General features: G+C 40.9%; 2 protein-coding genes across 3 annotated transcripts in view; both read right to left on the reverse strand.

Moving 5' to 3' along the window:
• Positions 1-3917: 3917 nt before the first annotated feature.
• On the reverse strand, positions 3918-17465 carry LOC310997874 (uncharacterized protein; the record flags this gene model as incomplete). The annotated part of the gene is made up of 26 exons (XM_083987698.1): positions 3918-4127; positions 4427-4504; positions 5532-5622; positions 6304-6480; positions 6942-7088; positions 7648-7680; positions 7765-7809; positions 8963-8998; positions 9084-9155; positions 9298-9351; positions 9443-9496; positions 9584-9637; positions 9736-9780; positions 9891-9944; positions 10360-10413; positions 10494-10547; positions 10635-10688; positions 10863-10916; positions 10999-11052; positions 11133-11186; positions 14243-14296; positions 14383-14478; positions 14568-14645; positions 14733-15126; positions 16160-16283; positions 17387-17465. 26 exons carry the CDS (start codon positions 17463-17465, stop codon positions 3922-3924), a joined length of 2295 nt encoding a protein of 764 aa, XP_083843824.1. The 3' UTR covers positions 3918-3921.
• A 1944-nt stretch (positions 17466-19409) lies between these two features.
• Positions 19410-25968, reverse strand: part of dst (dystonin) — a 93318-nt gene continuing 86759 nt past the window's right edge. Inside the window, exons 59-64 of one of the 2 annotated variants that reach the window (XM_083988744.1) lie at positions 24406-24523; positions 23535-23648; positions 22067-22257; positions 21723-21833; positions 21070-21196; positions 19410-20469 (exon numbers count right to left, since the gene is read on the reverse strand). In XM_083988744.1, coding sequence (XP_083844870.1) covers positions 20213-20469; positions 21070-21196; positions 21723-21833; positions 22067-22257; positions 23535-23648; positions 24406-24523 — 918 coding nt within the window. In that variant the 3' untranslated portion in view covers positions 19410-20212. The remainder of the gene's footprint in view (positions 20470-21069; positions 21197-21722; positions 21834-22066; positions 22258-23534; positions 23649-24405; positions 24524-25968) is intronic. The other variant, XM_083988745.1, reaches the window with a different exon arrangement.

Consider the following 25968-nt stretch of genomic DNA (forward strand, 5'->3'; position numbering starts at 1 on the left):
AAATTTCCATTTCATTAATTATTGTACCTCCAATTCAGTGTAAGCTGAAGATGCTGACAGACACTTGCTTGGGTAACAAGTTTAAGTCAATAAACGTTGAAGTTAAAGTGTTTGTTTTGTTCTTTACTTGAAGTTTCCATTAAGCTTCAATCCAGAAATGGAAAGTAAGTTTACTCATGCGCTGTGATTAAATCTGAATTTTACATCATTATATTCTATATGTATATATTTTTTACACACAACATAATATTGAAAGCGAAACATCACGCAATGAAATGACATGAGCTCATGTGATATTATGCTGAGATTGAGTTGCAGTGGTTTCCCCCCTTGTGACGGCCTGGTTGACCCTGAGACTCAGCACACTCTGGTGGATCATGCCGGCAAATACTGAGCTGGCGTTTGGTGAGTGGAGCCTGGGAGTGGCCAACCTGCTGGTGAGACTAGACTTTCCAATGCTGAGTAATCCTCTGAAGCTATTGACCGGTCTCTGGTTTGGAACCAACAGGAAGGAAACCCCCGGAGCAGAAAATCTGTGTGCTCATGGTGTTTTCCCACAAGAAAACCACTCTGGTCCTCGTCCTCTCCGGCCTGCACATCGATCAATATGCAGTAAATGTGAACAGCTGTCATATCTGGAAATATGACAGTGAATAAAATTAGCAATGACCTCAACAAGATTACATAATAGTTAATAAATAAATGATAAACACTATTTGGCTAAATCAGGTATGCCAGGAGAAACTAATTGTTTTAACTGATGTAATTAAACTGCCACAGTATAATCAAGTAAATTAAACTGTTTTGTGCCTCGGCTGTTGCTAATTAGTCATAATTTTAAGTAGATATGTATGTGCAAACAGGTGAACTCATTTCATTGTCAAAATAAATTACTCCAATTAATGTTCAGTGCTGTGAAAGTGAGAAAACCATTTCAGCAAAACAAGCTTTAGGTTATTTATCTTGCGCAAACCCAAACCGGAGCTACTGCTACTGTACATAGGCAACATTATCATTGTTGGCTGATTACTTACCAGTCTTACTGTGACCTCCAGTCAATCTAAGACGTCCCAGCAGTGAGCGGAAGTCCAGCTGGGTAGCTACTATATGCTACAAAGTGACTAGAGCTAGCTGGTTAACATGCTGTCTGTCCTAGAAGACAATATACAAACAGGAACAACACAAGAGAATGGCTTTCCACCATTGGAGACAGCTCTTGTTGAGTATGCGAACTGTATTTGATGAACCTGCAACATTTCTTCAAGAATCGCAGGTTAAAGCAGAAGTAAGCGATCCGCTCGTTTTGGCTAACTTCTTGTCAGCAGATGGAGTTAGCAGTCCCCGTCCTCGTACTGCGTCACCACATTCACGTGCATCCCTTGGCTGCACACACAGAGAGGACCGCCCCTTTATGCCTTTCTCTCTCATTGGATAAAGGTTGTAGGATAAAAGGAAAGTTTTCTCCTCAGCTTACAGCAGAGCAGAGTGACTGACAGACCCGTGTTTCAGACCAAACACTCTATGTGATTGCCGCTTTTTGTTAGCAGTCTAATGATAGGACGCAAGGCCTTCTTTTGACTGTTCAGGGTGCAGCTAGGCCTCATGTGGCATGACAAAAGCAAAAATGTATAATATCTAAACACTTAAGTGACTATTGGTTTATTGTAGGAGCCCAATGGGATATGTGGCTCATCACAAGCTACAACTTGAGCACCTGACTTGCAAACCATGGGCCAGGATCAAAACTCAGAACTTGCAGAACTTAATTTGTGCCCACCACATGCTTTTCTGTGTATGATGTATAAAAACGCTCACCCTACTAAAAAAGCCAGTTTAAGAAGTTTCTCAACTGATAACTACAAAATTCTATTCAATAACAAATTCGCCTTCAGGCAATCATGTGGGAATACAACTGATCAAAGACGCTCTAAAATCAGTTGACTATTCATAACTGTGAGTTAATAACTGCTCCCATGATATAGCCCTACAGCCTCAGACAAAAGGAATAAAGACCTTTTAACAGCATTGGCCTTTAACTTTTTTTCCCCTCATGATCATCAGAGGACTCTTTTTGTGTTCAAAACTCAACCCCAGAGAAAAATTCCAGTCTCTTGTCTTTTTTTGCAACATTGTGAAACAAGTCTGAAGTCTGTTAAGGAGCTCAAATGCTTCAAACAAATATGCAGTTGGCGCGCACACATATTAGCTGTGCATACAAATAATGAGGAGGCAAATTAACCAGAAAAAAAGTTTATGTCATCCACCACCACCCGCCCAGCGGCATCTCATTCTGCCAGTATGTTAAAAAGTGTGAATGTGGTAAAAAGTTGTCAGTATATTTAATGAAATTTAGAGTTGGAGCTAGCAGCATCAACACTCTTCTCATTTTCACTTCTACAAAACATAATGACACATTTGGATTATTACTTGAATCAGCTAACATTTACAGTGTCTGGCATTTGCTCTGAAACCTTTTAAAGAACTGCCTGAGGACAGTATAAAACCTCTGTATACTAACCTCTGATTCAGTGCCATCACTTTGAAGCCCAGTTGTACTGGTTTGTTTTAATCAGCTCACATGCATTAACGTATTTACCATGATCACTTGCATGGTTTGCCACAGGGATAAATAGTGAGCATGTCTGAAGCAAGTGGTTGAGCTCAGAGAGAAAATTCGGGGGATAATCGTGTATTAGTAATAGTTTCCATGACAGAGGTGGCCATAGCATCCTTTGATGGAACAAAACAGAGCAGCATGGCACACGACGCTGCAGTCGCACAGTGGTGGAGGATGACGATTTACAGTCGATGGGCTTCTTGCAAGAGCCAGGAAAGACACTGGGAAGAACCACACGCAGCGCATCCAGCGTGTGTCTCCCTTCAGAAGTGTCACTCCATTAAATATGAGCTGTGGAAAACACTCAATTATGATTTTTCTCAACTCATTTCGTCCTGTCTCGGCTGCAGGCCCGCTGGAGCCTTTCCCAGCATACGTTGAACACAAAGCAGGGAAATGCTCAAGACTGGGTGTCTGCCAATTGCACGGCTAATGCAGATAGACAGGCGGCACCTCACACCCCTCAGTCGATTTAAACTCTCTCCATTCCACTTGACCAGCAGGTTTTTCAACTGGAAAGTCCACACAAGCCAGGAATCAAACCAGCGCTGTGTTGCTGTGAAACACAGAGTGCTGCAACAGCATCTACAGAGTCATCGAGTGGGGAAACACTGCTCTTTGTGTCATTGTTTGTTCTCATCGCTACAACAACTTCTGCAAAAGAGGGAGGAAAAAAGTGAGCACAGGTTGAAGATCATCAACAAAACCCATGTATAATCATTGTAGTCCCATGAAACATGTCATGAGAGATGGGATTTCCATACCTTCCAGCTGGGGAAATCCAGAGGACTCTCTGTGAAATAAAAATACCCATTGGCTTCCCACACACAGGAATGGTGTGAAAATAAGCACCGATATGACTTTAATAGACTTTTCACATTTTATTTAACCATCAAAATGGATTCCATAAACTCTATGTATTATTAGAGTTTATTATATTCACACTAGCTCTCAAATGCCATGCCTGATATACTGTAGCTGTGATTGTGAACCTAAAGCAGGCTTTCACTCAATAGATTTTAAGATTTTTATTATAAAGAGCAGATGTTTAAAGACAACTCAGACTCAGTTTAAATAAAACTATCAAATGACGATGGTCTTTTTATACAAATATATTTTGTTACTACTCTCCTTCAAATCACATACAGTACAGTAGGTGTTGTCTTTGTTCCCAGAAGTTCAGTTCAGGTCTTAGTTGTATATTTACATGACATGAAATGTATTTGAACAAACAAATATTAACAATAACATTCCTCCATTTAGCTCAATATTCAATTCACTGTCCACATAGATGCTTTCTTTCTCTACGGGCGAGTCCTCGACCTCCTTGGCGCAGGCTGAGGTGTCCCACTGGTGGTGGCATTGAGCAGAGGACACCCAGAGGTGAGACAGACACCTGGAGGTCCTCTGAGACCTGGGTGGCCCCTGAGTCCCAGCTGGCCTACACGTCCCCGCTCACCTTGCTTCCCCGGCTGGCCATCGAAGGCTCTGCCCAGACGTCCACGCTGACCTGGGATGGAGGCACAAGTGTTGTTTAGGCTGCGTACGGCTGCGTTAGCTGAGTCAGACCAAGTTTTTCGCCGATTCCAAGAACAGAACATTTACAGAGAAAAATCATTTCTTTTTTGGCAGATAACCCACTCCCTCTTACAGTAACACATCTCCCTCCCCCTCTTTCCGGGGTTTTGTAGCACAGACTCAGCTGAATATAGTTTGCAAAACGTTGCACAAGCCCAGATGTGCACGTAGATTAATGTCTCATTTTAGCGATGTCATCAGGCGACAGTCAATTCTGGAAAATAAAATTACCCTTTGGCCCCTGATCTCCAGTGAAGCCAGGTAGGCCATAACCCTTGGCTCCTTTATCACCTTGCTCTCCTCTGTCACCTGGAAGCCAGACACACAGACACACACACACACACTTCTCTGTTAGCAGGAATGACAGAAGACAGGCTGAAATGCTGTTCCCCCAGGAGTGATCTCTAGTCAAGAACATGCCGTTCATGTTGATTAAAGACCATGTGTGTTACTGAGATCATTGTTAAATAAATGTTTAAAACACCTTGTAAATATTCTTCGATTTCATTGGTTTGGCACAGAAATGTAGCATGAGTGTCACGTTATGACATCATGCTAAGGCTGTTAACCATAAATTAAAGAATGTAAATGTTAGCCTATGAGTTTTACAACACTGCCATATTTGATTCAATACTTTCATACAGGTTAAAGGTGACATGTTTGTTCTTTCCAGTGGTGGAATTACAATTGGCTATTTGTTTGGCCATCAACAGGTTGCATATTAAACACAATGAACTTATATGATATGAGGTAAACAGGATATAAACGAATGAAAATATAGGCTAGGACAGGATAAAATAAGTGATAAAATTGAGTGCTTTTATTTTTGATAAATGTTGCCAACAAACCCAATGTGTTTCTGTTTAGAATTATCCTCCATATAGCTGGGGCACAGATTTCAGATTTAAAATTGAACGGTCCAAATTGATAGTCCAGGAAATAACATTTCCCAGACTTCAGCACATTTGAGACATTTGTGAGGCTCTAACATGCTCACGTCTCTCAAAATCCATTCCTCCAGTTTGTATGGCAAGCAGTCTTTTAAACATGTGCAAAATCCAAGCACTGATATGCCCCTGATGGCGTTGAATGTTGACGTTGCTTAGTGTTTGCTGGATGTGTAAAAAAAAAAGTATATCAATTTTATAAGCTGATAACATGTTAGTGATGTGTTTGTAACTCATCCTGCCCCATAGTGGCCAAAAACCTGCGAATGCAGATTTGAGTAAAGGATCTGAATTCCCTTTTCCACCACTGGCCCTTTCTAAAACAAGACACGGTGAATTTGTTGTTAGTTACATTAATAAATATGTCCTGTCAGGTTCGTTTTCCACACCTGTTTCTCCCTTTCGGCCCGGATCTCCAGCTTCCCCGTAGAATCCCGGTTGGCCCACTTCTCCTTCAGCACCATCATTACCAGGGTCACCCTGACAACATCATCAATAGGAAAATACATCATTAATCTTTTGGGTGTTTTCAGTATAACCCTGCATTGTTTTTTTTTCTCCTCAGGTTCTATTCAAGCCATGAATTAAGGTTCCATTCACCTCTGACCTGAAGCCTGTAAAGATTTTTCTGCGTGATCGTTCAACACTGAGTTGGCAAAACATTGGACATCACTATTCTTGGTTTGGCTCTAAACGTCACAACATGGGGCTTACAGGCCATAATCTAATAAAGTGGAATGTTTTTATATAGTAATGGCTTCAAGAGTATTTATCAGCCTGATAGTCATTGTGATTAAAGAAGTTGTGGAACATGAATTGGTTCTACACTGTATAATAATGTGGAAAAGGCTTCATCCAAGGACAGCCTTGATACTCTCCAAAAATCGTTCAACACAGACCAAGTGTCTAGTCTGTGACTCCTTATTTGTCCTCATAGAGACGTGGAAAATTGTAATGTTTTCATTCCAAGATTTTCTGCCAAATACTTCAGCTCTTTTAGTCCAGTCCAGACCATCGCAATGTGTTTGCATTTTACTCAGCCAGGGAGGCAGAAAACGAACAATGTATGGAGAATTTACTCCAGCAGACTGGAGAAAAAAGAGGAACCGAAAGCATTGGCGCAGGCCAATTAACCTATAACAAGGAATACCAAAAACTCACAACAGGTCCAGGGGGTCCCGTCTGTCCGGGGGGACCGGGGGCTCCCATGGGCACGTCGCCATAAAGAGGACACACGGCGGCGCACGTCCTCTTCACTGAGTTGGCGAAGGTGGACATCTGCTCCAGCACCACTTTCTTACAAACTTCGATCACGTGCTGAGCTGGGAGGGTCGGGCCCTGTGTGACAAATCATTACCACTTTCATCGCTGGAGGTAACTCAACTGTGGAGCATGTAATGTGGAATATTACAGGACAGGGCTTGTAGAAGCAGCAGTTACTTCTCTGAAGAAATGCAGAGAGCAAGTGAAGCCAACAATATTTCCTGAGGCTCATTATGGATTTATAGACACACTAAATGCTGTGAGTCACTACTAACTGCTGGCTAATGAGAAACTGGTTAAATGTGTTTTTGACACTAAAGTTGTTAGCAAACACAGCTTGTGTGCCAGTCAGTGTAAATGATTACTCTGCTCTTTCTGTGCCACCATTCACAGATAGATGAAGTTATAGTCAATTACAGCAGAGGCTGAAGAGCAGTGACCGCATCGAGTACCACTCTTTACTATCACGCTGAAATGTTTGTTGTATCAGCCAAGAAAAAAAAAAAAAAAGACCCAACGGCTTGTATTTCACTTACTGCTGGACCTGGGGGGCCCTGAAAGCCATCTGGTCCTCCTTCACCCCGAACCCCCTTGACTCCAACAGGACCTGAACGTCCAGGTGGGCCTGCCGGGCCACGCTTCCCCCGTCCACCCTGGGGACCCTGCCCCCCTCTGTCTCCAACCTACAGACCAGGTTAACAACATCAGCAGGCCTGAATTCATCACGCAGCCAGTGCATCCATAACAGAGAGTGCACAGTGAGAAATCAGTTTTGCATGGCCACAAACTTCATGGAAAGCAGTAAAAGCTTAAGATGAACATGCACTGTAATAATAAAACAGTAACTACAAGGGTCAATCTGTTTATACACAAAACCTGCTATTGAGATACAATATCTGGATTTTAGTATTACATCTACAGATGCCCAAAACATGTTTGAAATGTCATCTGATGAGTTGATGTTAGATTTTTCTGACAAAACAATGATGAATACAGCATTTTCAAATAACAATCAAATGTTTATCACACAATTTAGAAATGTGACCAAACTCAAGACAGTGAACATGTTCAGATTATCTTTTAGTCAAACTGTTAATTATTGGATTGATGTCGAATTGGAAAACCTTTTATCTACAAAATTCTTACATTGAAGTAAATTGTGCACTAAGATCCCATTGTGTAGTACAGAAGCCACAATTGTATGATTCTCAGTTACACTCCACCAACTGAATCACAGCTCACCTTTCCTTTGGGGCCTTTAACTCCTTTTCCTCCCTTGAAGAAAAGAGCAAATTCATGTTAAGAAAAAAAAACATGAAAACTGCAATGACAGAGATGATGAAATATTTGAGGTGGTACCTGTGAACCTTTAACTCCTTGGATTCCCTGGATTCCTGTGTCACCCTGCACAAGGCAAATGAAAAAATAAACAGTGTAGAGAGACTGGCAAATATTTGGTCTATCAGGATTTCACAGGTGCTCTGCTCTATGAATGGACACATTTCATTCACTGGTGAACTAGAGCATCTATCAAATAAAAACAGCTGCTTAAAGCAGTTCAAAAGGCTCAGCCAGGCTACAGTATATGCAGATTCACCGTTTTCATCATCTTCATATTTCCTCACCAGTGTTCAACCATTAGGTGTAGTTGCATTCAGCAAATAAACATCTCCTTTTGCTCTATTTCATTCATCACCACATGTGTGGCTCCCTGTCCTGATCACATTTTGTCTACATAGCTACTGGACATGGGATCGATCCACATTCACCGTAGGCAGGCAGATGGTTGTGAAAAGACAATGAGACTCAGGGATCAAACAACTATTTGAGTTGGTATGCAGAAAACACGATTTATTTTTGTTCTTACTTCAGGTATTTTGATCATGTGTCAACAGCCCACTGTGAATACATCTGTTTGCACCATGGCTGAGTGATTTGGCTTTTTGAATTTTTACAATTAACATTTTCTTCATCCAAACAGACCAGTGCCAGATTTCTTCTTTTTTTTGTTTTATCTGATTTGTCTGCCACAAAAATGCCACAAAAGCATAAACAGCTGAAAAGCGGCTTGTGCAGGAATATCTGCCTCTTTAATCAGCGTGGGACATCCTGTAAACACCAAGAACAGGACCTGAGGGGAGGTTCAGCACGGGCTGTGACCTTCAGTCCAGATGAAGACAACAGGGCAGACGGAGCCAACATGCCCTGACGGGCAACCTCTGATCTGAACTATTGAGGTGTTTATTCTGCCTCTTCAGGGTGGCTCATTATATGAGTTTGCTCACATGAAGCTGGCTGACAGCACGGTGATCAAAGGACTAACTTTGGTACTATTATTAAGTACTAATACCTCATTTGACCTTTAATTTAATTGTATGAAAACAGAGTTCCCACAAGTCTAGTGAATACACCTGGTTTTAGAGAGAACCCATATAGAGATCCAAGTGGCTCATTTACCCAGTAAATAATTCCTGAATAGTTACAGTAATTGTGCTGTTAAATGGTAATTTTGCTTTCATTTTATATCTCTAATGTGTAATGGATGAGGCTGTATTACCTTGGTTCCTGGTTTTCCAGGCACACCCACGTGTCCCTGTGAAGAGATGACAAGGTTTAATGGCTTAAAGAAAATGAACTAGTGTTGGGGAGAGTTTTGAAAATTCATCTGGAGCACTTACAGTAGGTCCCGGTGGGCCGATAAATCCAGGTCTTCCTGGCTTCCCAGCAGAACCTTTGTAACCTCTTGGGCCCTCGAGAATAAAACATTTATTAAACCGACCTTAGGGACTGCTTTATTCTTTATCTTTTTCCTTTAAGATGGCAAACTACTTTATGTATAAAATGCATTATGTGCTTGTCTTCAGTGACTGAGATGGCTGAAAAGTGACTTACAGTTCGGCCTTGGGGACCCATTTCTCCTGCTGGCCCCAGGGTGCCTTTCTCCCCCTGTAAAAGTTACAAATGACAATGAATGAATCCGCCAAAAACAGCTCATTTTAACATTTATTTACAAAACCACACGAGAACAGTGAGTTACCTTTATTCCAGCTCGTCCAAGTTTTCCACCAAGACCTTGTGGTCCTTGATACGCCTGTGGGGAACAGTTGACAGCTCTAACAACACATGTGCACAGCTTCCAAAGTTCAGCATAACAACATAATTACCAGGAAAATAATACCTCTATTCCTGGATCTCCATCTCTGCCAGATAATCCTGGATCTCCAATAATGCCCTAAGGAGACGCTATCATTATTATAAAACACACAGATTATTTTCAGAGTATATGTGAGCACCCAGTTATGGGGGCAGGTAGTGTTGGCAATGAATTACCTTTGGGCCAATGGTGCCAACTTTCCCCGCCGGTCCTGGGATCCCCTAGTTTTTGGGCAAAAAAAAAGAAATGTCCATCAAAATTTTAAATAACACATTTTGAAATCTATGTGATACTTGTGAATTTTCATGTAGGCGCGTCTTGTGATACATACAGGCTTTCCCTTCTCTCCAGAAGCTCCTCTCTCTCCTGGATCTCCCACAATACCCTAGAGTTAGAGTATCATTTGAATAAGATGACATAAGAAAAGATAAGATTCTACTTTTTATGCAACATATATGATTCAATTGGCAACATGATGAACCAAGGAGCCTTCCTCCTTGTACAATCCATCCTTCATGAGTGGGTTATCATTGCGGTTGAGGCTCTTCTTTCAGTGACTCACCAGCTTATGTTGATATAGTTCAGGCTCCCAGATCTCAGCCAATATCCAACCACATGGACTTACATTGTTTATGGAGACAGCACACACGCCAAAGACAAAGCTGTATTCCAGTGTTTTACCACATTAAAAATGATTTACTGGCTCTCTGCACTCAAATGAGGGAGTTTTGAAGATAGTGGTCACAGAATTAAGGAAGGCTTATTACGGATTATGGAACAGGAATCCCACAGCAGCCCACCTGTTTTCCTCTAGGTCCTGAACGCCCCGTGGCACCAGTGGTCCCACTTTCTCCCTGAAAAAAAAAAAAAACATGATGGAGTTTAATTACAATATCAAAGGATAAAAAACAGAGAAAGTTGGGAATATGAGTACCTTAACTCCTTGAAACCCAGGAATCCCTTCAAATCCTCTTTCACCTTTAGAGCCCTTCAAGGAGGCCAAGATGTTAGCAACACATTAATTACAAAATCACTTGCAAAAGGACTCACCACTGAGTCTGAAAGGTTAACTTACAACTTCCCCTGGATTCCCAGTCTGCCCAATGTCCCCAGGTGGTCCACGAACCCCCTGTAATTGGAGTTAAAATGTTGACAATAAACCCCTCTGGTTATCTATAAAGTTGTAAAAAAAAACTTTAACAACAAACTGCACAAAAAACCCAATGAAAAGTTTGTAATTTAATGAAGTGGCTGCCTAATTAAACAGATCCAATTAAACCCTGAACCCAGCCGAGATGTTTACCTTGAAGCCAGCTGCCCCGCTTAATCCTTTAAGCCCCTTAGGACCTCTGTCTCCCTGTTAATACAACATCTCATTAAAACAAATTTGTGACATATCAGTGTCAAGAGAAATGATAAATCTGGGTGTCATAAATTACCACTTGGCCCCAGAGTCCTCTCATTCCTTTCTCGCCTTTGATTCCCTCTTCACCCTGAGGAAGTGTGTTTAAAGTTTCATTAAGGTGTTTTGAGGGCAAGCCAAACCGGAGGAGCATATAGATGCTAATCTTACCTTTGGGCCTGTCTCACCGATGTTGCCATAGTCTCCTGTGTTTCCCCTGATCCCCTGCAAGACATGTTGGACTGAATCATATGCAAGACTTATGCTCAAACTCTTTGTTTGTGAATTGAAAAGAGTTTTGTGAAATAAGGCGTAAAATGTGAACAGTGTTTCCAGGGGGAGAATTCACTATTAACTTTTTCAAATTTGAACATTTGATGTATCAGGACATCTGGGGTTTGCTCTTTGAATAAACACAGAAAGTAGCTTTTGATTTTTTATGCAGTCAGTGTGGCAAGATGGAAGGGGAATAAAGATACAAAAACAATTAAAAGTAATAGCTGGACATGCTGGGAAATACATTTATATTCACTTTCTTTCTGAGACTTGGATGCACTCTCATGCCTGTGTTGTAAATATGAAGCAGAAAACAGTTCGCCTGGCTCTGTCCAATCGTAATAAAATTTCCCAGGATCCTCTAAATGTAATTGACATGCTACAATTTGTGCACAAACCAAAGTGTAACTTCAAAAAAACAGCATGTAATGATGGTGGAAAGCCCGCAGGAAGTCAGCATGTGTGGAAAAAGTTAATCTCCCATGAAACAGTTGTTGATTTTACACTTTGGTTTTTGTACAAAGTAAACAAACAAGATGCAGCGTGTTAGTTCATGAGCTTTAAAGCTGCAGCTCTTCACTTTAATGTCCCAACATCTAGAGTTCATAGAATGTGTTTTTGGGACAACATCTAAAAAAAAACATTTTGTTGTCAGGACCGTGACAAACAGGCAGACATGAAATATTACACAATAAATAACAGTTTCATTGCCAAAGTGGCCATTTCCCTTCTTTTCTAGTCTTTGTGCTAACCTCAGCTAACAGCTTCATACTGGCTGACACGAAAGTCGCATCAATCTTCTCATCTAACTGTAAATTTAGACTGGAAAATGTCAAAGTGACTGGAAGTCATTCAGTTTGTTTGATAGCAGAAAGCGACATGCTGGTTGGCGACGCATCTTGAGCATTGAGGGCTTCAGAACGAGTTAAAGTCCAAGCTGCTTTATGGTAACAAGCTATGATACAGTTCAGCAGCGGCCAATCAAAGGCTGAAGAGGAAACAAGCTGAGTGCAGGAGATTTTCATTTTGAGATTTGGGCGGGTTTCCATCCTCTAAGACTTGTTGCTGTTTGCTGACAGGGACTTAAGAAAAAAGGGAAGGGAAAAAGCATTCTTAACAAATGTGGTTTTGGTCTACTATACTAACTCTTGTCAATGAAAGTGAAGAAGACAAAAGAAAACAGGAACCTCTAAAGCTCAGTAATGTAATAATTAATTTGGTGTTAGCAAGGTAGGCTAGCTGCTTCTTACCATTTCCATTTTTATGGTAAGCTAACCATATCTGTAATCTTGTTACTAAGTATTCATGGCACTGATATGAGTCTTTCAGCAAGGAAGCTCAACTGTCATGCTGTGTTTATAAGATAAGCTGTTAGGATTAGGTGAGAAAATGAGGAAAATTACAGTTAAAATGTGAATGTGCTATAAATTTCAGTCACACTCGTCGCATTAGTGGAAAATTTACTCCAGCCTCTTCAGCAGGATTTAGGAAACATTAGTCATGAATACAACAAAGTGTCCCAGTATTGTTTGCACAGATGCTGACTTCCTGGGTAGTAGAGGGACAAGTGTTTTCCAGTTGGCTGTGTTTCACTGAGTCAACAAACAGATTAAACTCGTCCAGGACGCCTTTGCATTGTCAGTTTATTTGATCGTCTCACCTAACACCGCTTTTTACGCAGAGTCAGCTAGGCGGAGGCTAACCTCAGAGATGGCCGACAGGCCGGCAAGAGGCATGACCGTGAACTTTACGACAGTACTAAGGCGGGAATAGCTCTGAAGAGAAAAGGACCACCCACCACCTGAGATGGATAGTTCATGTATCTGTGCCAGGAAATGCCCTCCTCGGATGCCAGTGGGGGGAGGAGATAAACATGTTGGGGCTCTGTGATTCACAAGCTGGCAGGACGTCAAACTCTTAACAAGTTACACAGGGCAGATGTTTATTCCCAGATGTACAGCTCTGGAAATGTGCTCTAAATGTACATCGCTCTTCAGGAGAACATTTGTGTGTTCTCAGACAGCATGGCCGACGTTATATACCAAACCATCACATATGCATTAAAAAAAAGACCTTTCTCCTTTAAACACATGTTCTGTGGACCGCTATTAAAAGACTGTCAGATGTGCTCCGACGTAACAGTGAGCGCTAAGGATCAAAGAGATTAACAAGTCATAAATTTAAAGTGGAAATAATCACGTCCGCGGCTCCCTAAAGGACACAACTGTGAGTGTATTTGCTCTTTCACTGATCCCTGAGTTACTGGCTCCTGCAGCCGACTACTTTGTTCATTGTCATTTTCTCCAACCTCTTCTTTTCTTTCACAAGTTGGTCTTCCTGTGGTGAATTAATCAGCCCTGCCGCAATCATGAAAAATGCTTAAGAAACAAAACATCAGACAGATTTCACACAACAGTTATGCAGACTAATGCCACTCATTACCAGACACTTTCAGGGTATGGTTATTGCTCAACTCACTGGTTTTCCTGTGTGTGTGGGATTCATTACATTTGGCTCAGTTTCTTCCAAATGGAAAAGCAAAGCCATTACAAAGCACTGTGATCGTGTGCCAATTTGAGTTAAATCCTATATTTGCTATGTTTTAGGATGCAAATGGCATTTTCAGAACTGCAAAAACAAATTTATTGTCGCATCCGTATTGCGTTGTGTTTACCTTGGCCTCTTACCTAAATCTTTTGCAAAGCGGACATGAGTTTTCAAACTATGAAAGGAGCCCCTGTGTTTACTATCGCTGAGCGCTTCTGCTTCCAGATTTGTTTCCATCCTGTCGTGTCTCGGTTGTACTTCTATTGCCATTTTCCACAGCTTCACTGCTGTCTCACAAATGAAGGTTTTACAATGTCACAATTCATCTTAACTCTTGAATGTCCAGCAGGAGGAAGGGGTTGCTGCTAATGCTCAGGAAATGCTAGGTAACCACACACATCTAGTGTCATATAAGGTTTGATATGTGCACAATTGAGACATATTGTACAATTATTTACCCAGTTTCCTTGTCTTCCTGGGTCTCCGGGTTCCCCTGGAAGACCTATGTGACCCTGCAGAAGAATAACAACATGTCAGCACAGACTCGGTTTGTCTTGTCAGTGTGTTTCACCAGATTTCATTACAAATGCATGGTCACCTTTGGCCCTGGTGCTCCCTGAACGCCTGGTTGTCCGTGCATACATTTGCAAGAAGCTCTCCCAGCCGTGAGACCGATCTCTGCGTACCCACCACACTGCCATGGGAAGATGAAGAAATTGATTTGGAAATTTCACACATGTGTAACAGCGGGAGCGAAGCCTTGTTGAGTCATAGGTGACTCACCACATTGGAGAGCTCACAGCAGCCCTCTGAGTAAGCCTTCTCTGGGTCACATGACACATCCATCTGCTGGAGGTCCACCTGGGAAGACAGAAGAGATACTAATGAGAGAAAGAAAGCTGTAATCCAAAATCAATGTAGCTTTAAGTACCCAAGGCGTTAACATACAGATACAGATCGATCTCCTGCCGCCCGCTTAACAATGGAGGTGTAGCCTCGTCGGATTACTGGCCTTGACTCATCAATGGACTCCACGCTGACCTCCTCACAGTCTATCAGCAGCTTCACCTGACTGCCCTTCACACTCAGCGCCAACTTGTGCCACTCTCCATCAAACAGCTTTTCCACACCATGGAAGGTCCTCAGCATCTGGCTCCCATGGGGGCCAGAGTAGAAGAAGTCCAGAGAGCGCGTGTCACCTTGGAAACGAAGGCCAACTTGATCCCGTCCCTCGGGGTCACTGACCTGCCACAGGTTCCAGGATTTCTTGGCAGTGTCCTTGGTCACCTTAAATGTGGCAATGACAGAGTAGTCGGAGGGAAGTCCATCTGGATAGACATCGCTGTGGCAGAATGATGGAGCCCACAAAGCTGGTTAGCATCATACAGAGGCTTCTTTCTTCACAAAACAACAATTGAAGGCTTTTGTGGGAACATAAGGGTTGTGTTTCAGAAGAATGTGCATAAGCTGAAACAGAGACCTCAGCATCCTTAAATCCCATATTAGCATATGAGTTGGGACATGGTTCAATATTCACATTTGTTTGTAACTTTTTGTGAAAATGCACTACTTAGCAGACTACCATAATGTGGTTTAAATGTGCACAGAGTACTAGAAGCACTAGACCTTGTATTCATTAGCAAAAGGAGCTGAAAGAAAAACAAGATTGAGTGACCCACAGCTGTGCTAGCATTCCTGAGTAGGTGTGAATGGGCTAATGCTAATGTTAGTGCACTAACAAACATAGATACACAAGTGTGGGCCACAACAGCACAGGGACCAACATGGTTACATTACTATCCTTATAGTGAGGCAGGTAGCAGGGCAAAAATGAAACCACCAAAAGTACGTATTAATACAAGGAACTTCACTTTGCTATTCAAGAGTTACTGCCAATTTCCATCTGTGAATAATATAAAGCTCACAAATAAGGACTTGTTGGTCAACTTAACACCAAATAAAAATCTTGTTTTTGCAAACGCAAGAGGATTTTCAGCTTTTGTCTTGCTGGGTGGAGTTACAGGTGCAACATAGCTTTTCAACCTGGTGTTACGTTACCCTTTAAAGAGCAACACAACACCAAGCTTGTTAAGGCTGAAGCTTTCAAGTGTGTCTCACCTCTGACCACACACAGCACCAGTGCGGAGTGTGTTTGGGTGTGTTCAGTAGTGTGCGTAATTGCACCTGTAACCATACCTGATGGTGATGTCATGGCGTACTGACACACTGTGGTGTACACTTCTATCTCACTGCAGCCAAGTGAGATTTTTAAACCACTAAATCAGCAAAAAAAAAAAGTCTAATTTCTGATTACACTTTAATCATTTTCCAGCTTCACTGAAATTAAATATACTCTTGGGAGTCTGGCACCGTACCTCATGGTCTTGCGTAGATGGATGGAGGGATTGACGCGATAGGCCACCGCCTTAGGTTGAGAGCCTTTCACCCTCCTCACTCCTCTAGACTCAGGCACACGGAACTCCTCCAGGAGATCAAAACCTCAGAGCACAAACACTGAGCTTAGCTTCACATCAGAGGTCCAGCATCAAAGTAGTTGGACTCTTTCTAAACCTTATGTCATCGCTGATATCACTGACTTTTTTCTAACTTGCATTAATCATTGTCATTTGCAGTGCCATCTCTTCACAGGTACAATGAGGTAATTTCATTAAACCGATTAACGCAACAAGGCTGATTATTTTTCTTTCATGAGTGGATTTGGCTACTGAATTCTAAACACTGTGTGCTGTGTGCTGCAGTTAGAATGAGATCAGCATGGCAGCAGTGTTTCCTGTGAGGTTAAAATGAGAAGATGAAAGCTCTCATTACAAATGTTAAGACTTTAGTGGAAAATAACTCGGAGTAGCTACTCTACAATAATAATAAGAGAAAAAAAAAGTCCTGGGCCCTGCTGCTGTGGCATGTTAACAAATTGTTCCTTTGATTTCAGGTTGAGTGTGCGTGTGCAGAGATTTTTTCCATGATCACTTGACTGAAATCTGTTTTGTCTCTCAGTTTTGTCACATTGTTATGCGCTCCCATCAATAGGCCAACAATACACATAGTATTTCTGCAAACTGACAGCTTCATCTGTGGGCAGGACACCACAGGGAGAAAAAAAACATTGTGTTAACCTGTTTGTTTATGCTATCAGGGAGAGTCTGTTGCAGGGCTTCAAAGGTTCATGCACACAGTTTAACCCCAGCATGACCTTCTGACCTTTGGGTGTCTACACATACACAGCTCTGAGAGAAGGTAATATGACACTGGATCAACGGCGGTGCAGGCAAACGATGGACTAACAACTGACAAATGCTGACATCTGCTGGTCCTGGTGCTGTAGTGCAGTGTTAAATCTCAAAAAAACTGAAGTCTCAGTTTAAGATGATGTATAGTGGCTAAATTTGGTGATTGTTTTGAAAGATACGTAATATTAGATCATGTTTGCTATATTCACCCTTTAACAAGAGTGTTCCTGCAAAGAAAGTCAAACACATAATGTCCACTTGCAGAAAAAAACATGTGAGGATTTGTTGTAAATGTATCTATGCAGCAGGAAATATGTTATTAGGTATGAGAATATTCAATTTTCATTTACTTACTTGGCAACTTTTGACATTGGGCCAATCCCAAGAAGACATAGAGTGCTGCAAACACCAGCATATCTTTGCAAGCTGGCATTTTCAAATTTTGAAGTGCTACAAGTGCCTGCAGTACAGCAATGAAATAAATCAGCAATTCAGTATATCACATGCATTTCTATATGTATATCCAGTGGTTCAGTAGTACAGTTGACTTCAATGTGTGTTAAACCTGCACATTTCTGCTCTATGCATGGATATCAAAAACATACAGAATTAAGGATAGGCAAAAGAAAAGAAAGAACACTAATATCCTTATAATAATAGTGGGTATAACATTCTCTACGAGGAGGATATACTGTATATTAAATAATATAGTAGTAGTGACATTTTTTTTTTAAATCCTTAATCCTTGAATATATAAAATATTTCAATTTATTGTGTGCAATACAACTACTAAGGTTTCATGTTAAAAGAATATCTTCTTATAAAACCTTAAACTATCTATAAAGCGATGTGATAAATGTGAATCCACTGAATGGTTTTGTCAATACGATCTCAAGTTTTAACAGATCAGAGCGCACAGTTACACTAATCTGAATTGATCAACAACCTCACATAAGTGACAACTCCAATTAACATGATTTCTTACGAGCATAGAAAATATTTTGAAAATTGACAGACAATATGAGAATGAATTACTTACATATTCTTGAAAAAGACAGTCCAACGGCTGCTGTAGGTGGATCTTTTCCAGTTCCTGGTGTGAAGATATGTCCCTTTTCTAAAGTGCCATCCCGGGGCCAGTGTTTGAGCTGAACAGGAGGACCATTCAGAGTGGACGCTCTGGGTCTCAGAGGAGCCTGGCCCTTGAGCTCCACTCCACCTTTGGTCCCCAGGGGATCTGTCTCCTCTCATAGGCCAGTTACACCTACAGTCACTACATGATGACACCGTCCAGTCAACTGAGTCATCATACTGAGGAAATGTGGGTGAACACAACAGGGCCTTCATATAGACTAAAGCTGCTATAAGGAGAAAGAAACAGCAATGCTGCACGATAAGTTTTGTTTAGTTGTACATTTGTCAAAGAGTGTGGTGTATTTTACTGTGGTGATTGTAGGCCTAAATCTCCTTACTGGTACAACTAGAGACAAAAAAAAAGACTATTTTGAAGACTACTGAAGAAGAGTAGTCTATAATTGCTTTAAAAACACTCACACAGATATAGTTTATGTTCATTCAAGACCTTGTTTTACCACCTGCATGGTCTCACTGAGACACAGATGTAGTATGTCACAGCTAAACACAAGACGCTCTGCAAACATTCCACCCAGAGTAAACCCACCTTCAATCTACACCACCACACTGGATCATAAACCTCTGGTAGGCTATAGGGGATTATTGTAGAGAAAAAGGGGATTAGGGCTTCAATATATGGATATAAATAGGAAATAAAATAGTGATCAAACTGACCAGTTAGCCATAATTATATATCTTTAACACTGTGAATGGGTGGTGGTGACATCTAAGGCCTGTTGAGATATTTTAGATTGTAGCTTCAAAGAAAGACTGGGAAAAGACGAATAAACAGTTCACAGCTGTGTGAGGCTCTACTTAAGATACATGCTAACGTCATCATGCTAACTTGTTTACTCAGTAACAATGCAAATATTGATATTCAGCATATCTTCGTTAGCATGCTAACATTTGCTAATTAGTGCTAAGCACAGCCTATTAGTTGCAGCTGATGGGAATGTAATGAGGTTTAAGTTTCTAACCAAATATTATTTAATACTGACCTGATGATGGTGCTCTACGGGAAGTCGGGGGCCAAGATGCTTCATCTTCCCTTTACAAAACTTTGACCTGATGTCATGAAGAAGTCAGGATCAGTAAGATTCCTCCTCCAGAAGCAACAAGTTCCTGTGCAAAATGTTTACAGTGATAGCAGACGGACACCGACGCTGCCAGTAGCACGGCTGATACATGGAGATAAAAGCAGCAAAAGCAGAGAGGACTCTGTGGTTGACACCAGTATCTGGTGGCTTTCTGCAAGCAGGTTTATTACAAAGTAATGTTACAGTAACAATTTCAGCTCTACCGAAATTAACCATACACTGACATGGATGCACACGAGAATGTCTACATGGAGTGGGCACCTCGTCAAGGTCAATGCACACGCTGCTGTGAAGTGGTCAAACAAAACAGGGGCTGCAGCTGCTGACAAACAGACAGGACTTGAAAGCTTCATGGTTACGAGGTTTCTGCTACTTTATCTTAAATAGTGTTTTTCAAAGGTTTCTGCAGTGCTTACAGGGGTTTATTGTAGTATATTGCATTGCCCATTAAATGCATGTTGGCAGTATATCATAGCACTTAAATAGATAATTGCAATGCCTCACGTGGTACCATAATGCACCATCTACTCCAAACATCAGCAAACATAAATTACAGTACATTCATCAACTCTCAGCGCTATCCTGCGTGTTGCCCTTCATTAGTGTGTAGAAATGTTAGCTAACCATACAACGTAGTCATAACCCAGGTTTCCTAGTGTTCATCGAACCTCTACAGGTTTTGCACCAATAAAATAAAATACAATAAAAACAATTTGACATTTTTCACAAAAAATAAAATACATTAAAAACAAATACACAAGGCCATTGACATTCCATTCTCACATAAAATTAAATCATATTGCCTCTCAACAGAATATTTTACATCTTTGCAACAATTTAAATAACACTCAACACATTTGCAGTCTTTTAAATTAGATATCTCCAGTGTCCGTTATGTGTTTAGGGTGCAACTAGCTCCTGGGTTGTTTGTTTTCAAGGCCACTGACTATCGCTTGGATCCCTTGGCCAGTTTGCTTGTGGGAGTGGTTCTTCTTTGAGGGGTGGGGATCTTGGAGGGTTTCCCTCCACGTTGGCGAGAGGCAGAGCGCGGCGTCGCCCTGCTGGACTCTCCCACTGTCTCGGACATGTCTGAGCACACAGACTGGATGTCTGAGATGTCGAAGTCAGAGGCGTCACTACCTCTGCGACTGCTCCCTCGACTTCCTGCTTTACTTCCAGGTCGGCTGGAATTTCTTCTTGAATCTAGAAACAGAAAGTCATGAACAATAAATGAATAAACCTTGGACCACCACTACTGGAGCAGCGCCAAGGAGAGCTCACCATGACCACCATTTACAGACATGGAGCCACATGTCATTTTCATGAAGCCTCCTGTTTTTGGTCTCTACTAGCTCCATATGAAACATCTGCCTCTTGAGCTGCTTCGTTTTTTAGTTGTATGCACCACTGCCTGTCTGATTTATCAGTTAAAATACTGAAAACAGCTGTTTTGTGTTGTTACATACTGTATGTTACATATCTGATGAAAGTAAACCACGACAATACATTTGTGTATGAAAGTCAAAAAAATTAGCTATATGCTCTGTAGATATATAAACTGCTGAGTCTAGTGATGACTTTCTACTGTAAATGTTTGTCCAAATAGACAACTTGTTTCAAATTCAAGTAATCATGGCATTCACCTTTAAAAAGAAAAATATCGATTTTTGTAGCTTTCTTAATCTCCATTCGGGACAATTGTGTGACAATCATCATGTACCTCTTCACATGGCTAACTTTCCTGATAATACCTATATTTTCTTTTGATATAATGAAGAGTGACTGAACATCCTCTCTACTCACCACCTATTGTCTGTTGTCGAGCTTTCAGTACAGCAGCATTGATCAGACTTCCCTCCTCACTGGACTGAAATCCTTTTCCTGACAAGTACCCAGGAAGACGTAACTTGCTGCCTTGGACCGGTGTACTCTGTAGAAGACACAACTTCACTTACTTTCATCCGTGATAAAATTGCAGTTAACTTTGCAGTGTGAGGACAGTGTTTTAGAAAATGGTCCTTATCAGTTGAAGGATGTGATAAGTTGTACCAGGAAGCACAGTAAGTATTAAAAAGTTAGTTTTAAATGTCTTTTTAAATGCTTATTTCTGCTACAAGCTGTTAGTGTTTCATTTTGTTAAACCTGCAGAGTTGATCAATCATTAAACAATCACACATGCACAGATTTAAGATTCTTCAATTTCCAGCCCATCGAGCCCATTAGTAATTAAAGATACCAAAGTTTTAAGACCCAACTGAAATATCTAATAAAAAAACTTGAGCTCCATGTTGAGTCCAACATGCTTCAGTATTCATTTTGAAATCAGAGTCAAATAAAAATTATTACAGAAATACTTTTTATATGAGCCTAGTTTTGTCAGTTTTCATTAACTCTTTCATAAAATCTGGGTAGATGTTCAGTTGGGTCATAAATCCACAGCGTTCCACATCTTTTACCTCTGAGGATGAACCTTGGCTCCCAAAGGAGTCTGATGATTTAAGAGGAGTGGAGGGTTTGCTGTTTGTAAGCCAGGGCTTATCATAATTGCGGGTTATGTGTTGGGGAGTCTGGGAAACAATGGCAAATCAAAAAACACAGACATGGATTCACAAATCAAAAACTAGAAGAAACACTAGATGGAACAAACACAAAAAAAACAAATCAAATAAACAGGAAAGTAATCAAATTAATGCAACATAAATACGCTAAGGCTGATAAATGAGAGTGAAATCGTAGAGTGGGAAGATGAGTGTACAGTGTGAGAGACGAGTGGCTCTCGCAGCACGGCAGAGCCCCTCACCTTGGGTGTACTGGTCAGAGCTTGGTGTGCCGGGACCTGACAGCTCTGACTGGAGGTGGATCGGTTGGGAGAAGCTCCTCTGGACGACGGCCGGGATCGGCGGCCTCGGTAGCGGAAGCTCGCCATCACCTGGGTGGTGCCTTCTGGGAGGATGAACTTCTCCCGCAGCTCCATGTTGGTCCTGCCCTTAGCTACAAAAACACACTCCAAATGAGCCGTACTGCATGAATACAACCGGGATTCATTTTTATTAGTATTATGGTGTTGATGATGATGATGTGAGTTAACACTTTATTTTCCACTTTGAGCTCCTGACAATTTCCCAATATTTCCTGGGAAGTTTCCTGGAAAATACTACAGTATTTAATTTGGTCCTGATTATGGGAAATTTCCATTAAACCAAATGTTTATTGATTATTCATTGGCTAATAGAAACTTCACTTTTCATTAATTTGATTGTGTGCTTGGCTGTGGAGAAATTTCCCATTCTGGCGTGGTCTATGTTTTCCCTATAATTAACATCACACTCCACAGGGATTTCCTGGAAACCTCTGAATAAATCACTGGGAAAATACAGATCCTGTAAAATAAAGTGTTAAGGTCTGCTTTTAAATAAAGCATACTTCAAATGAAATAAAACAAAATACTGAGGAACCCATGAAAACCCAAGACCTCATGCAGTTTCACATCTCATCCATACTGAGTCCAGTTACTGCTACAACAGAAGAGTGAACTTTTTGTTTCTCAACCGGCGATATGTCTTTGTTTTCTTAGACTAGTGATCAAATGATGGAAAAATGAAATGAAATCTAAATGTGCCTGAACACTTCCACACCACAACTGCCCAAATGAGAAGAATTACAAAACCAAGGAAACATAAACAACACAGAATAAACCAAACAGACATAACCAGTTAAAAATAACAAACTGGCTTACATGCAGTTTTTACCACGCTGTCAAACAAAGGAAACAATGCATTTCACACTGTTTCAGTTTTGTTGCGGATGTTTCACAACTTGATAATTTTATTTTACCCCAATTGACTATGTGAGACAGTTTGATTGATTTTCAAAGATTGTATTGTCAGCTAAACATCTCTTGAACCGTTCACTTTTTTTCCCCAAATGCTCGTGTGATTGTCAAGCAAACCTGAAAACTGCAAAAGAAGCTCAGCTCAGAAGCTCTCACCACATGCTGAGAGAAGAAAAGAGCCACTTTGTCCCAAATGAAGAGCCTGAGAGAAAGTGTCAGCAGGTGATGTGACTCACACAAACAACTGCATGCATGGGAACCAGCTGGAGGTGAATGACAGTTGGTTTGTGAATGGGAGCCGGTTCACACGGTGTGAGATATGTCATTCATTCAACGACAACCGCTCACCCACACACACACACACAGCGGCGGTGGTTGCACACACCGGCGGGACCAACACCAAACAGCACACACTCGGATGTGCAGACACACATACCACTGTCGGGTTCATGGAGCAAGGTGAGAAAGTTTGAGATTTGCCAACCTATAGGAGACTGAGTAATTGAAGAGTTTGATTCCGAGCGCAACATTTTGCTCCCATGGTGATGAACTAGAAGAAATGATATCACGTTCAGCAGGAGGAAAGTTGGAAGAGAGCAGAAACATAGCACATCAAGCTTTTGCACTACAAGTGGGCACAGAGAGGAAGTTTTCATACTGATACACATGTGAAGGAGCAGGCCTTTATACGAGCTAGAGAGGTGTTCAGACTTTAATAAGATATTATTCCAAATTATGGCTCATCTAACAGAGATAAAAAAAGAAGAAAAAAAAGAAAAATCAGTCCCAGAGGTTCCTTCTAATTCAAATCGAGGATTAGCTTCAAAGTCTTTAATGGACCTGGAACTGAGAAAACACTAATCCTTTTACCATCAGTTATTCTGAAGTAATGTATTAGTAATGAATCACAGTGATGACATTGATAATCTTTTAAAATTATAATTTTTCATACTTTTTTAATCAAAGAAACATCAGTTTTGTGAAAGGATTTTCACTGTGTTTCAATTTAAATGTTCATTAAAAAAAAATCCTTATAATGATAATAATCTTTATCAAGATTAATTTCCACTGAGGTAGGAAATGTTTTTATAATTCAAAAATTGAACAGTCAAACTTTGATTGATGGAGGTTTCAGCTTCCTAAAGAGATAATAATAGGTTAATGATTCAAATGAATCTTAATCTTGTCATTGTGTACTCCCTGGAAGGCCAAAGAAGTTCAGCATACACTAAAAAGGAAAACAAGATTGAATGCAGAAGTGGAGTTATGCCTCAGTGTGACTTCTCGTGGTGAACTTTTGAACTCACCTCGACAGGGGTCGTTCTTCACCAGGAACTCATCCAGGGCCATCCAGCCTCCTCCCACCCGCACCATCACAGTGCTACGTAAAATGCGCACCAGACGAAGCTGCTGAGAGTCTCCAAACTACGGCGGGGGAGGGGAAAAGAAAAAAAGGAGACGTGTGAAAACACAGACTTGTGTGTGTGAACCGTCCTCACTGCAGATTAAGAGCTGTGCAACACTGGAAACCAGAGTGGTGTGGAGAATCAAATCCAATTCAAATTGACTGATTTGTCGGTGTATTGTGTAGAATTATGTTTAATCAAAATTGTCTCATTAAAGTTTCAAAAATGATGTATCATCAAAGATGCTTTATGTCCACTTCTGATTTCCTTTCTATGTTTACACAAACAGGATTTTGACCCCATTATATTAAATTTTCGGTTTTCATTCTCAAAGACACAAATTACACAAAGGCCAATCCAACTGGTTTCTTCTATAACTGTGTGCAGGTGTGTTGATACAAATGCATAGTCTAGAATTGTATACTAACTATGTGAGCTCATTGATACTAAATGGGTTCATGCTAAAAATATGTTTTATATTTTCTCATACTATCCACAAGTATGTACAAAAATCTGGTGTGGGGCCTGACTAGTTTTTATTGTTGGGTCAATATTATTAGCTATCATGTAAAATACTGAACTGTACATCTTTGTTATATTTTAGCCAATTAGAAAAAATAATCACAGCACCACAGACCCCAGTCAGGCTCCACACTATTCAATATATATATTTATATTGAAGTGATATCTTCTTATAGTTTCAGGATTTAATGTAATGACTTTAGCAGGGCTTGACTTTACTTGACTTGCTGCCGTTACTGCAGGTTGAGCTGTGAAAAAAACATTAAGTGAAGGCAGATTATTATACTACACCACCACCACCACCAGGAGGCACTGTTGTATTATAATTTGCCTTCATCTTTCCAACCACACATATCAAACATTCAGTACACTGAGCATGTCATGGATGTGGATGGTTGAAGCTTTATGAGGTGACACGACACAAGACGTCAGCCAGTTGGATGTGACCATGAGCATTAGCACAAAGAAAAACAAAACAAACAAAACGCACACAATCACAGCCGCATGCTTTCCGTCAAAAAAAGCAACAACAAAACGAAACAATCTCACATCAAGATCAAATGGACAAACAGCAATCTCCTGCAATCCAGCACTTTGTTGCACTTTCTACAACTACAACTCAAATGCTCAGGATGCATTGACACTGATGCAGATCCAATGCAGCTAGCTCCGATGATACACTGAGAACAACATGAGGAATGGTTCAAATCATTTCAGTCTAATCCACCACAGTGTGACACGCAGACATGACCAAACACTGATGACCCTCCACTAAAGTTCCTACTGTATCATGGTATCTTTAAAACTGCTAAAAAAATCTTGCACTGTATGATTTTCAGAATGATTTAATGCCACTGGTGATTTAAGTGATCAAATACATTAAGGGTGATGATGATCTGAGAGAAAAGAGGCACAAGAAACATCTTAAGAATAACGATTTAC

Source organism: Trachurus trachurus (genome assembly GCF_905171665.1).
Source record: "Trachurus trachurus genome assembly, chromosome: 15".
Lineage (NCBI taxonomy): Eukaryota > Metazoa > Chordata > Actinopteri > Carangiformes > Carangidae > Trachurus > Trachurus trachurus.